Source organism: Protopterus annectens, chromosome 13.part0 (assembly GCF_019279795.1).
Source record: "Protopterus annectens isolate FY-2018-M chromosome 13.part0, PAN1.0, whole genome shotgun sequence".
In the NCBI taxonomy this organism is placed as follows: Eukaryota; Metazoa; Chordata; order Ceratodontiformes; family Protopteridae; genus Protopterus; species Protopterus annectens.
Genome location: NC_056747.1, coordinates 585,189,555 through 585,202,126, shown reverse-complemented (window position 1 = coordinate 585,202,126; position 12,572 = coordinate 585,189,555). Strand labels below are relative to the sequence as shown.

The 12,572-nt window shown below is 33.5% G+C and overlaps 1 protein-coding gene across 1 annotated transcript in view; it reads right to left on the bottom strand.

Annotated features, from left to right (window-relative positions):
* The window catches only part of KIAA0753 (KIAA0753 ortholog), a 1,485,993-nt gene that overhangs the window by 418,699 nt on the left and 1,054,722 nt on the right, over positions 1-12,572 (bottom strand). The window contains exon 14 of the mRNA XM_044054254.1: positions 1,856-2,026. Within this exon, the coding sequence (XP_043910189.1) occupies positions 1,856-2,026 (171 nt within the window). The remainder of the gene's footprint in view (positions 1-1,855; positions 2,027-12,572) is intronic.

The following is a 12,572-nucleotide window of genomic DNA, read 5'->3' as shown; positions in this document are numbered from 1 at the left end:
CTCCTTTGCTTGCTGACTTTTCATCTCTGCATATGCTGCCCAGTATAGACAAGCACATGACCCTGCACACAGTGTTCCATGCAGTGTACCTCCTTGTCCTGGAATTGTTGGCACTGCAGCAAACCAAACCACCAACCTCCCTCAAAGATGGATGAGAGGACAATGTTAGTTGCACACTTCTACCCTCTCCATGCAGCATCTCCAGCATGATTTCTGGTTGTCTAGACTATAGTCAGGGATTCATCTCACTATGACTCAGATCTAGGACTGCAACCACGCTGTTTTGGAAAGGCATTCTTTTCCTATAAAAGGGCTTTTTATTTGGGGTACAGTTACTTTGAAATCCTGGGGTAAGTGGTTTACAGAGTTATGTTAAAGAAGACCTTGACTTCTCAGCATCACCAATAACGTCAACTGTTGGCTGTCCAAACAATATATTTTGGACAAACAGTGCATTTAAGAGCTTAAATTTGATATCTTCAGTATATGATTCTAGTCTAAGTCATGCAAGCTGTCTAAAAACTAATAATAATATATCAGATCTTGAGAGGGTATCTACCACATCACAGGTGCAGTTTAATGAGCATACCTCAATCTTATCCAATGCAGCAATTACGTTTTTCCAATACTTGTAATGGAGTTAGAACTTGCTACAACCTGTCACATATCCTATCCTGCTCTAAAACAGAACGTTGACACAATTACATATGGGTTACATTATTCAGAAATGTAACAGAGAGAAGTACAAGCGATATTTTGCTACACGTTAATCTATCATTCTAGACTCTTTGCCAAAAAGCAAAATTGCTAAGGGAGTAACACCCTATCTTTCCAGCCATTACTGCTGCTGGAAAATAAATATAAAGTATATAGTCCTTAAGAAATCAAAATAGTGATGGAAGCTAGGGGCATGAGGTTATTGGGGGAGGGTGATAATACAGTGTTTTTTGCACACAATAACATTGCTGATTTAAAGCCATGCAGGCAACAGAAAACATCAAAGTAACCCACAAATACATTAAACATTAAAAGAAGCAGTGAAGCTAAAAACCTATCAAACTCAAGTTGCTACCTTCATTTACCTATATCATTATAACACATTAAGAATTGCACATTTTTTTCACTCCCCAGTCACTTTATTATAGTCTACTACTTCATGATCTTGATAACAGATACTGCTTTCTGAAGAGAAGTGTTAATGTAGCTGCTTAACGATAATGAATATACTGCAAAAACTACTATTTAATGTTAAAGTGTAAAACTGTATAATACTGTGTGTTTTAAGAATACATGCCACTAAATGTGACAGTTACATTCCACAATTCCAATACAGGGTGGGTTGGGGTGTGATGGACCAGTCATCCACTTACAGAGTGCCTGCTTGAGTGCTTCCACATGTAGAGGTGAGCTAAAGTTATTTTCTCTTGCGCAGCAGGGAAGCAGCATGCTAAAACTGAAACAGACTTATAAATGAAAGAACAAAAGATGCTAGGTAGGTGACTCAGAAATCATGAAGCAGTGGTCTGAGCCAGAGTCAACAAGGCTGGACAAAGCATAAAGATTATAAGTTAGACAAAATCTAGTTCAATACCTTAAAGTAACCAAGTACTGGGATGTTTTTTTTTTCCCGATCAGTAAGTACAATAGTATATCTCTAAGAATTTTTTCCAAAGTGTCATTCAAGTCATGTATAGAAAACTGCAGTAAAATTATTGAAACAAAAATAAATTGCATTCCATGTTAAAATCAGGAACACATGTGCAATACATGTCTTGAAAACTGTCTATTCTATCCAGGATAATAATATTATCATCATAGCAAAAGGAATAAGAACATTTAATAGAACAATTCTCACCTCCATTTCCTGCATTCTTTGTAACATTGTCTCCAGTGTCGGTCTGTCCTGCATAGATACAGCCTCCCTGTGAATATCCTGGTTATGTTCTATATTCCAGAGCTCCATTGCTGTGTCTTCTAATAAATCATCTAGAAGCTTCTCACCTAGCAAATCTGCACTGGCTGCAGTCTGTGAATAAAACAGTGCAAATTATATTCTCATTTCTTAATGTGTCTGCTTTATGAGACTACATAATCTTATAACGTATTATAACTGTAACATATCTCATCCTGGTTTACTAAGGTTTGCTATCCCTCTTTTTTTTGCCTACTTTCTCATCTGTTCATCTCTTTCTAGTTGAATACGAGTTCAGTTCCTTATCATCATCTCAGTTTTTGACATCTGCGTATATACATAAGTGTGTGTGTGTGTGTGTATATATATATATATATATATATATATATATATATATACATATATATATATATATATATATATACATATATATATATACATATACATATATATATATATATATATACATATATATATATATATATATATATATATACATATATATATATATATATATATATATATATATATATATATATATATATATATATATATATATATATGGTACTTGCGTATTATCGCAACCAGATTTTGCAACCTCTTTTACTTTCTTCACTTTTACTGAAATGGCCTCACTGAAGTGTGATATCGAAGGGTAGACTGGCAGAAGGTCTGTTGGGGATATCGGTAGGGGTTTTAAAAAAACTAGTAAGACATAATTTTGAGGTGTGTGGGTAGCGTCCTTTAAAGACGTCCAGCATTGGATTCAGCGATCACAGTGGTTGCGTGTGTGTACGTGTGTTGGGGCTGAAAGGAATGCAGGAGTTAGCGTACGATCTGTGGAATGGATTACTTTGTACTGCAGTTCCTTTTGGTGAAGGACTACTACTTCTTCGGCTTTAGCTTTTTGTTTTTTTTTCTTTTTTTGGATCATGTACGACAGTATTATGAAGGTTACAAACAGGTTTGGTGGACTTGGGTAGCATCATCATTGAAACAGCTGATAAATAATACAGGTTTGAAAACAGGGATTTCCTACTTCACCAACTACAGCATGTGGAAGGAAGACGTTCGCAGTAGAATGGGACTCGCTTAACTGACAGGAGATGCTGGCGGCAAAAGGGGAAACCTGTTTTTGAACCTTATCTTATGAGCTGCTTCAATGATAAAGCTTCCTAAAAGTACAAAAACATTACAGAAGACATACTCCACAAGCAAAACAACATGCACGTGAACCTCAAAACAGATGAAGATGGTTAATAAATGTTATGTAATATATAAACCGCCCTACCTACTGAAGGTCAGCTCTAACCTCTGCCATAGGAGGACTTCCAACATTATTTATGTGTATGGCGTGTTTAACAGGCCATTGGACATCGAAGAATGGGAGTAAAGATCAAGAGGAACTGTTTAGTCTAGGGGTCTAGTAGAATAAAACTGAGCCCCTTGTAACCATCATCAGTCAGGGTCTGTTCTTTTTTTTCTAATGGTGCGTTTTTAATAACCTTACTTTGCATAGGTGTTCCCTGCTTGTAGCAGGGGCCCTTGTGTAATAGTTGATCCACCATGGGAGTAAAATCCATAAGGACGTTAGTCATAAATACATTGAGATAAGTTACTTAATATTAGTTTATAAGTCTGTTACATACATTTCTTGTTGTATCATAACATGATTAAAATAGTTTATATCAACCTATATTAGAAACCTTGGCCTATTACTGCATAAAACTGGGACATATTAATTATACAATATGACATATTATGATAACTATAGACAAAAACTTTAAAAATATGTAACCATTATTACAGATGGTGCCACGACAAATGTTATGTAATATATTCATGTAGCTGAATCCTCGTCTCAGTCAAGGGTGCACTGCGCTGGATTGAGTATTACATTATTTATTTTGTCAGTGCAACGGAGGTGACTGGTGAGACTAACGCCCTTATGGAATTAGACTGCTCAGCCGATGGGTAGTAACCTAACGTATTTCGAGACTTTGTTAAATTAAAAAGGGTTCAGGTGGAATTACTTCAAGTATGTTTAAACTAAAAATCCATCAGCCCGAGAAAAAATCGACTGAGACTTATGGAAAATTATTTATTAGAAAAGAAAAAAAAAAAATTACTAGGATTAGGGAGATTTTAAAAGTAACCATGTCTTCACTTGGCCTAGGATAGGAACTGGCCCAACTTATATACAGCCCCCCCTACAAGCGGGGATATAAGGAGCGGAATTGGTAAATCCAATAACCCACTGACTGATGATGTGGGGGGTTAGTATGAATTCAGGAACTTAACTATTGAGGTACCACTACCTAACAATCATACCGGGTGTGATAGTCCTATACGGTCACAAGTTTGTAAGCCATGGAAAACCCCGATTTGGGAGAAGGCTTGACAGCAAACAGCGTAATTTTGCCCTCCCCATAGCCCAGAATCATTTGATCTGGTGGATACTATAATAGACACCAAATTATTCATCAGAAAAGAGAGAAACCTATTATGGTAAAAAATTGAATTATAAACAAAGGCAAGCACTGAAGTCTCTTAGAGATGACAATCTATCTAAAGATAAATCACGATACTTTGGCTAATATGATTTTGTCTTTTGACACACAACAGTTATATGACTACTTTAAAGTTAAGGATCCTGTTTTACCAGCAATACAGGACTTCCTAAGGTCCATAAAATTATAATGACCCACCGCTGAACTCCCATTCTTCTTTAATAGAAGATGACCAACCAGATTTTTCGAAGAAGAGATAGATTTGATTACACCAAGATATTTTTATTAAAAGAGAGATAGGCTATGGGCACCCTGTGGCAATAGCCAATAGCCTGATGGCAAGATGGATGATGGGAATGAGAATGCCTTTTACAACACAACATTTTTTTGTACAGTGTGGGCATGTATTGCCGTTTTGTGGATGATATTTTCTTTTGTGGCTGGGAGATGAGTCATCCTTAATAAGTTTTGTTTCTTAGAACACAACTAGGAGTTTTTAAAATTCACTATGAATTTTTCTGATAGCAGCATTTCTTTTTAGATGGCCTGTTAAACGCCCATACACAGGAAGGGATGCCAGAGTAATAACTTATTACACAGACAAAGCATGCACCCCAGACATGTGTTTAACAATGTCACAGACATACTATACAGATGGAGTAAAAGGACATGAGAGTAGGTTCCTTGAGAGAGGTTACACAGATGAAGAAATTACTGAGACAATTTATACAGTTAGAGCTAACTTGACCTTCAGTAGGGGAAGTTTAGAAGTGAAAAAGTTATGAATAGACATTGGGATATTCTGAAAATAGAGAAAAAAGTGAAGTTTTTTTGTCCTGTACCACCTAATAACCTATAAAAATCATCCCAATACACAGTAGCAACAATGTGAATAGAAACACAGTACCTTGTGGTAGATGCAATCATTGTGGATTAATTAGTAAAGAAACCTTTTCCCACCACCACCACAGTGTATTCAATTTCAACACAAAAAATACGAATTGTGAATAAAAAATGTAAATATATCGCCACTTCATGCTTTCTTGCACTGCCTACTCTTAAGGAACGTATTAGGGAACACACATATCATATCAGAGAGCTAGACATAATGGCAGGTGCACAGCATACTTTTAAATTTTGTGCCATTCATACACGTTAGTTGTTTACAGAGGAGGAGATTTGATTAACTAGAGCATGAGACTAGGTGGATTATCAGGTACTTATCAGACACAACCACCTGGCCTATTAGATTCTCATAAAGTCTTTTTTTTGTAAGAGAGATGTTTTGTATAAATGTTGTTTCAATATTATGTTTGGTGAAGCTTCATGTCGTGTACATGAATATATTACATAACATTTGTCGTGGCACCATCTGTAATAATGGTTACATATTTTTAAAGTTTTTGTCTATAGTTAGATTTTAATAGTAGTGCATTTTACATCATAATATGTCATATTGTATAATTAATATGTCCCAGTTTTATGCAGTAATAGGCCAAGGTTTCTAATATAGGTTGATATAAACTATGCATAGTTTTATTATAAACATAACCTGGTTAGTCAGCAACATGGGATTTTTAGCTGTTTAATTTGTTTTTTAATCATGTTATGATACAACAAGAAATGTATGTAACAGACTTATAAACTAATATTAAGTAACTTGTGCTGAAGGCTTTGTTATATATATGTTTTATATGGAATTTGTGTATCTCAATGTATTTATATAAATTGCCTGAAGTACACTTAGCTACTCGTATACCTTGTGACATCAATGACGTTTAATTATCCAATGGGAAGTGTAAGGAGGGTATATTAATGAGTTTTAATTATTTTAATATGTATCAAGAATAAATGTTTTTTGAGCTCTAATAATACATCTTTGTATTATTGCATTATTGCATTCAAGACTGTGGAAATATTTCATGTTGTTTTGCTTGTGGATTACAGAAGACATGTCTCTAACCTTCATAACACTGCAGTGCTACCATTTGACCTAAACTGAAGCAACCAGCATTAGTGGAAAAATCTGGTTGCGATAATACGCAAGTACCATATATATATATATATATATATATATATATATATATATATATATATATATATATATATATATAGACGCACACACACACACACACACGTGTGTGTTTACAGAGTATATACATGTGTACAGAGTATTCTGAAAGTTGAACATCTGGTCGAAAACATATCATTGACTTTTTGAAAACTCAAAGATTTTGTACTTAGATTGTGGTACAGTGGGGATCAGGGAATTTGTCCTTTTCTCCACTGTAGTGCAACTTCAGAGTTGATGTATATAATTTACAGGGGGTGTAGGGGAGCTTGCCCCCTGCGAAAACACAGATTTTGTTATTTTTGCACTGTTCGAGTTTTTGGAAAGTCAATGATGTGGTCTTGATCGCATGATTTGACTTTCCAAACACTTGATAATCTGCTATAAACATATATATATATATATATATATATATATATATATATATATATATATATATATATATATATATATATATATATATATATATATATATATAAACACACACACACACACACACACACACACACACACACACACACACACACACAGATGACTGGAAACCATTTCAATTAAAGTGTAGAATTCATAACCATTAGTGGCACAGCTATAGGTGAGAATAATATTAATTACAGATGTAGATCTAGAAAGTACACTTTCTGAACAATCATCTCTGCTCAGCATTATAACAACAGAGCAAGTGTAGCAAACTGCTTGGATCTCATGGTAAGCTTTGAGCAGAGAAATAAGAACATGCACACCTGGGACTGAGCTCTTGAAGTCAAAATATGAATGAAAAAAATTGAGGGTTGGCAAAGCATTTTGAATACCATAACACAATGCAAAATTCCTTTCATGATGCAAAGTGCAACTATGTGCTGTAATTAATGCATTTTTGATTAAAATGTCTGAATAATCTTTGTAGGGTGTTGAAAATCATATAGTCTCAAGGGGTGAATAGCATAGAGGCTAGTAAGAAAGGTGGCAAGAACAAGCAGAATGAAATACACAACTGGATCACACTGAAGAGTGCAAGGTGTGTAATGTGGAGAGGTTGGGCAAATTTTATTTTTTTTGGGGGGGGTTTATACAAAGAAAGAAGGAATGAGGGATCAAAGAAAAAATGAGTATGAAACGAGGGTGTAAGTTTGCAGTTGCAAATGGACAAACTTACGTAGTGCACACACAGACTAGTTTTGCACACACAAGGTGGGGGGGCAAGAAATGGACACATGCAAAGGATGGTCAAATGGAGATGATTGTGCCACATATAAGGTATAGGGCATGACACACTGACTACAGGTGGGCTGCTAAGTTGATTAAGAGTTCAGATTACTGATGGTCATCACTAACCGATGATCCCAATCCCATCTAAATGATGGAAAGGGTGTTCTGCCCCTCTGGTGGTCAGGAAGTGTGGGCTTACCACTTTAACAAATTTATCACCTGTTGCAGAACAGACTGAATGCAGCCAAAGCATTGTTGAACCTGCCATTTTGCCATTGCATCAACCAGGTGCTGTAGTTGTGGCTGGTCCATTGGTTGTAGGACATGGATGCACACTTGTGAGGGGGCTTTAGTCTTACCTGCTGAGGCAACTACATCCCCAACATCAGACTGATCATGTGCCACACCAGCAGGAGGCAGTGGTGCAGATTACTAGGCACTCTTCTTCTTCCTCTTCTACATCACATAGACCTGCACAGTGGAGTCACAATGGGAGAATTACCATAACTGTGACATGTTGTGGAGATATAGTCATCTCTTAAGGAAAAAGTAAATAAAGGTCAGTCTTATTTGACGAATAAACATTATCAGTTTTATTCAGTAATAACAAAGCCTTGGTCATGACAAAAGTATCTGTATAAATCACCTGCATGAAATTGTTAATACTTTCCCAAAAAGATTTAATTTTTATACAATCGTAGAAAATGTGAGACCAATCAGCTTTATTATACTGTTGACATCTCCAGCATAACCCATTATTAGAAGGATTGATTTTTGAAACTTTATCAGGGGTTAAAAGGATCTATGAAGGAATTTCCAGGTAAATATTCTCCAATAATGAGAACAAGAAGTTAATTTTACTGAGAGAAGTAAATTAGATTTATTTTCTGAGGTTAATTGAATCATATATCCTTTAGTAATAAATTGCCAATATGCTGGTTTAAGTAGTGTTTTGTAGTTTTTTATTATATTATATAAATATGAAGTACCATTTTCCAATTTCTTATTATTATATAACATTTCAAACAGTCTGCTTATAAATTTAGGTGTAGTTGAAAAAGAAGAATTATTTATTATCCTACATAGATCCTTGGAGTACGTCAATATATTCTGAAGCATTAACCATTCATGAGAATTCACTTTGTAAGTTGACATCATATATTGTAAATCCAAGACTTGCAGATTTTTTAGACAATGTAACCAACAGATTAGATTTTTCTGTTCCCAAGAGAAGAATATATCTCTATGAATTCTATCTGGAAAGTTTTTAGTAATGCTAGGGAATTAATGTTGCAAACCAAAGCTTTAAATCCATATTCATGTTTATAAATTTCCTAAAATGGTCAAATAAATGATTTATTAAATTTGACCTAGTTAGTTTAGTTATATTGTATTGAAAATTTAAGGCCAGTGAGTACCATAATATATTGTCCTTGTCTAGAATAGTAGAATTTTTAAGTAAATTATTTTCATTTATTATTATAGTCCCATGTAACAATTTCCAATTAGACATACAACTCGGATTGATCCATTCAATCACAGTTTTAAGTAAAGTTGCTCTTATATAAGATTCAATATCTGGGAAATTTATTCCTTCCTGATCCCATTGTCTGATATGATGGGTATATGCAATTTTGTTTCTTTAGGAAACCACAGTAATCTTAGCAAAATTTATGTTACTTTCTTAAGATGAATTTTCTCAGGAATTAACAAAGTGACTTGTATAACATACAAAACTTTAGGGAGAAGAATCATTTTAATCAACTGTAGTCTATCTTCAAAAACTATAAATAACTTTTATATTTACCCACTAGGGAATCTATTGTAGCTATGATCCTTCTATAATTAATATTCAATATATCTTGAATATTTTCACACAAGTCTATCCCCAAGTATTTTATTGTTGAGACATGTTCTCCTATGATATAATTCTTATTTATTTGAAAATCCTTTTTTTATTTAATAATAAATATTTAGATTTTTGTTTAATAAATCGGAGTCCTGAGATCTTATGAAATTTCTTTATCAGATTATCTAATTCAACTGTTTCTTTTGAATTCAATAGTGTAAGAAGTATGTCGTCAGCAAAGAGCATGGTCTTGGAGTTATATTGACCAAATATATTTATTCATTTTATCTTTGGATTGTTTCGTATTAATATTGCCAACAGTTCTATAGCTAATGCAAATAAAATGGGTGACATAGGGCATCCCTGCTTAGTACCTCTCGTAACTTGTATAGCCACTGAAGTAAAGGGTCCTATTTTAAAATAAGTTAAATTGTTTTCATAAACCTTTTTAATAAATGTAATGAAGGAGATGGGAAAATTATAAGCTTCTAAGATTTTAATTAAATAATCCCAGTTCAAGGAATCAAAAGCTTTCTCAATATCTAGTCCAATTATTAAGGTTTCTATATTTTCTTTGTTTAAATAATCAATTAATGTAAATATTCTTTTAATGTTATCATGTGGATGTCTATTTTGAATAAACCCAGTTTGGACATAGTTGATAATTTCATTCATATGATTTTTATTTTTTTTTTACCAATATAGACATAAATATTTTATAATCATTATTTAATAATGAAATTGGCATATATGAGCTGCAATGGCTATCATCCTTGTTTTCTTTTAAAATGGGTATGATTAAGGAGTATCTTGATGAAGGAGGAATTAATGCAGGAGTTTGAATTTCAATAAATGTTTTATGTAGCAATGAAGTTATATTTTTGGGGAATAATTTGCAAATTTCTGTGATTAATCCATCCATTCCAGGAGATTTACCAGTTTTACTTTCTTTGATTGTATCAATTACTTCTTTGTGTGTAATGAATTTTTGTAATTCACTTTGTAAACTTTCAGAGATTGGTTTAATATTTGAAATCGCATTTTCTAAAAGGAGATATTCTGCTAAATTATTGTTACTTTTAAAATGATTTTTGAAATGACACTTGAAAGCATCTAGTATAGCTCCTATTTCCAAAACTTTCTCATCTTTTTCTTCATGTAGTATATTAACAATAGAATTAGCTTTCGATTGCATTTTAACTTTAACAGATAAATTATGTAAGTTTTTTGGAGAGGTGGCATAAGAATTTATTTTTAACCTCTTCATGGCTAAATTAGTTTTGCGATTTAAGATTTCAATATATCTTTTATTAAAGTCTTCTACTGTCTTCTTATTCTCTAATAATTTAAGAGACTTTTTAGATTTAAATAATGTGAGATTCCTTTGCAGTTCTTGAAGTTCTGATTCCCATTCCTTGATTTTATTTTTATACCAAACAATCATTTTTCCATAAATATAAGCTTTTAATGAATCCCATACCATTACTATATTCGCTTCCGAGTTGTAGTTTACATCTACAAAGAAATTAAGTTCATTCACTAACCATTGCTTAATTTCTTTAATTTTTGTAACGTATGAAGGGATTCTAGTAATCAAAGTTAGTGGTTTAAAATTTATTTGCACTTTTAGAACTAGAGAATTATGATCTGAGAGGGGGTAAGGAATTATTGTAAAATAAGTCATTTTTGTTTGAAGATCCTGGGAAATGTATATGGCTGCGGTGGTGGTGCTGCGGTAGCGCTGTCGCCTGGCAGTAAGACGTTGTTCCGTTCGATTCTCAGCTACATCGTCTTCTGTCTGGAGACATGCGTGAATGGGCGTACATTCATTGAAGGTTGTGCATCTGAGCTGGCAACTCAGTACGTAAAAATCTACTGTCAATCAGTTGTGGACCGGAGTTCCGCTGTGGCGACCCCTAACCAGGAAAAGACGAAAGATACAACATCCTGGGAAATGTATATCTTGTCAATTCTGGTTTGGGTACCATATCAATAATCTCGATGGGAGAATAACAAGGAATTACTATCTATAACATTAAAGGTATCTTTTAATTTTAAATATTCGGTCCATTTTTTAGTATTTTTGCAGTAGCTGTTAAACGTGGAGATTTTTTATTAGTAGTTTCAGATGTATCTGTAATAAAATGAAAAGTCCCCCCCCATTATTAAATTACCTTTAAATATGTTTGTAATTTGATCTAAATGTTTTCTGACTGTCCCCATCCCAATACCCAGAAACCAATATAGGTTTACTAGTGCCCACAACCTGTTACTAAACTTCAGAATGACTATAGCTATAAGACCCTCATTGTCTATATATTTGTGTATTATTTCAGGATTTAATAAATTCTTTCTCCATAAAATTATTATCCCCCTCTTCTTTGTTTTAAAATTGGAACATGCTTAGGTCATGAAATCACTTGGGTTCCATCTGAAATTATCATTGCTCCTGAAGTGCGTTTCCTGTAAAAAAAATTATTCGAGATCTATTTAAATTTAGATATCTTAGTAAGTTAGATCTTTTATTTGGACTATTTAGACCATTAATGTTTAACGATAATATAGAAAAGTCCATATCAGACTATTTTGAGGAAACATTTAAAGGTGTCATTGACTTTACCTGTAATCATCTCCTCCTCAAAATATAAAGTATTATTGATTAGTACATAATCAATTATCTCACTGAAGCATGTTATCACTAAAGAACTCAAGTATACGTCAAGTATACGTCAGGCTCAGTAAAAATAATGAACATTTTAAAAACTAAAATAAACACTAAAGATAAAGTAGTTAGCTCATTAATCCCTACCCACCATGGAATAAAATACATTCCTAGTCCAACAGATGGAAACATCTGGTGAACTATCACTCTAACTTCCTTTTCCCAGTCATTTGAGCTCTATACATACTGTAAATACTCAAGAAGTCTAATAAACAACTATTATTTTGATTTTAAACATTTGCTTGTAGAAGGCATTGCTTAATATGAATTAACTACTATATCATTACCATCTAAACATAGAA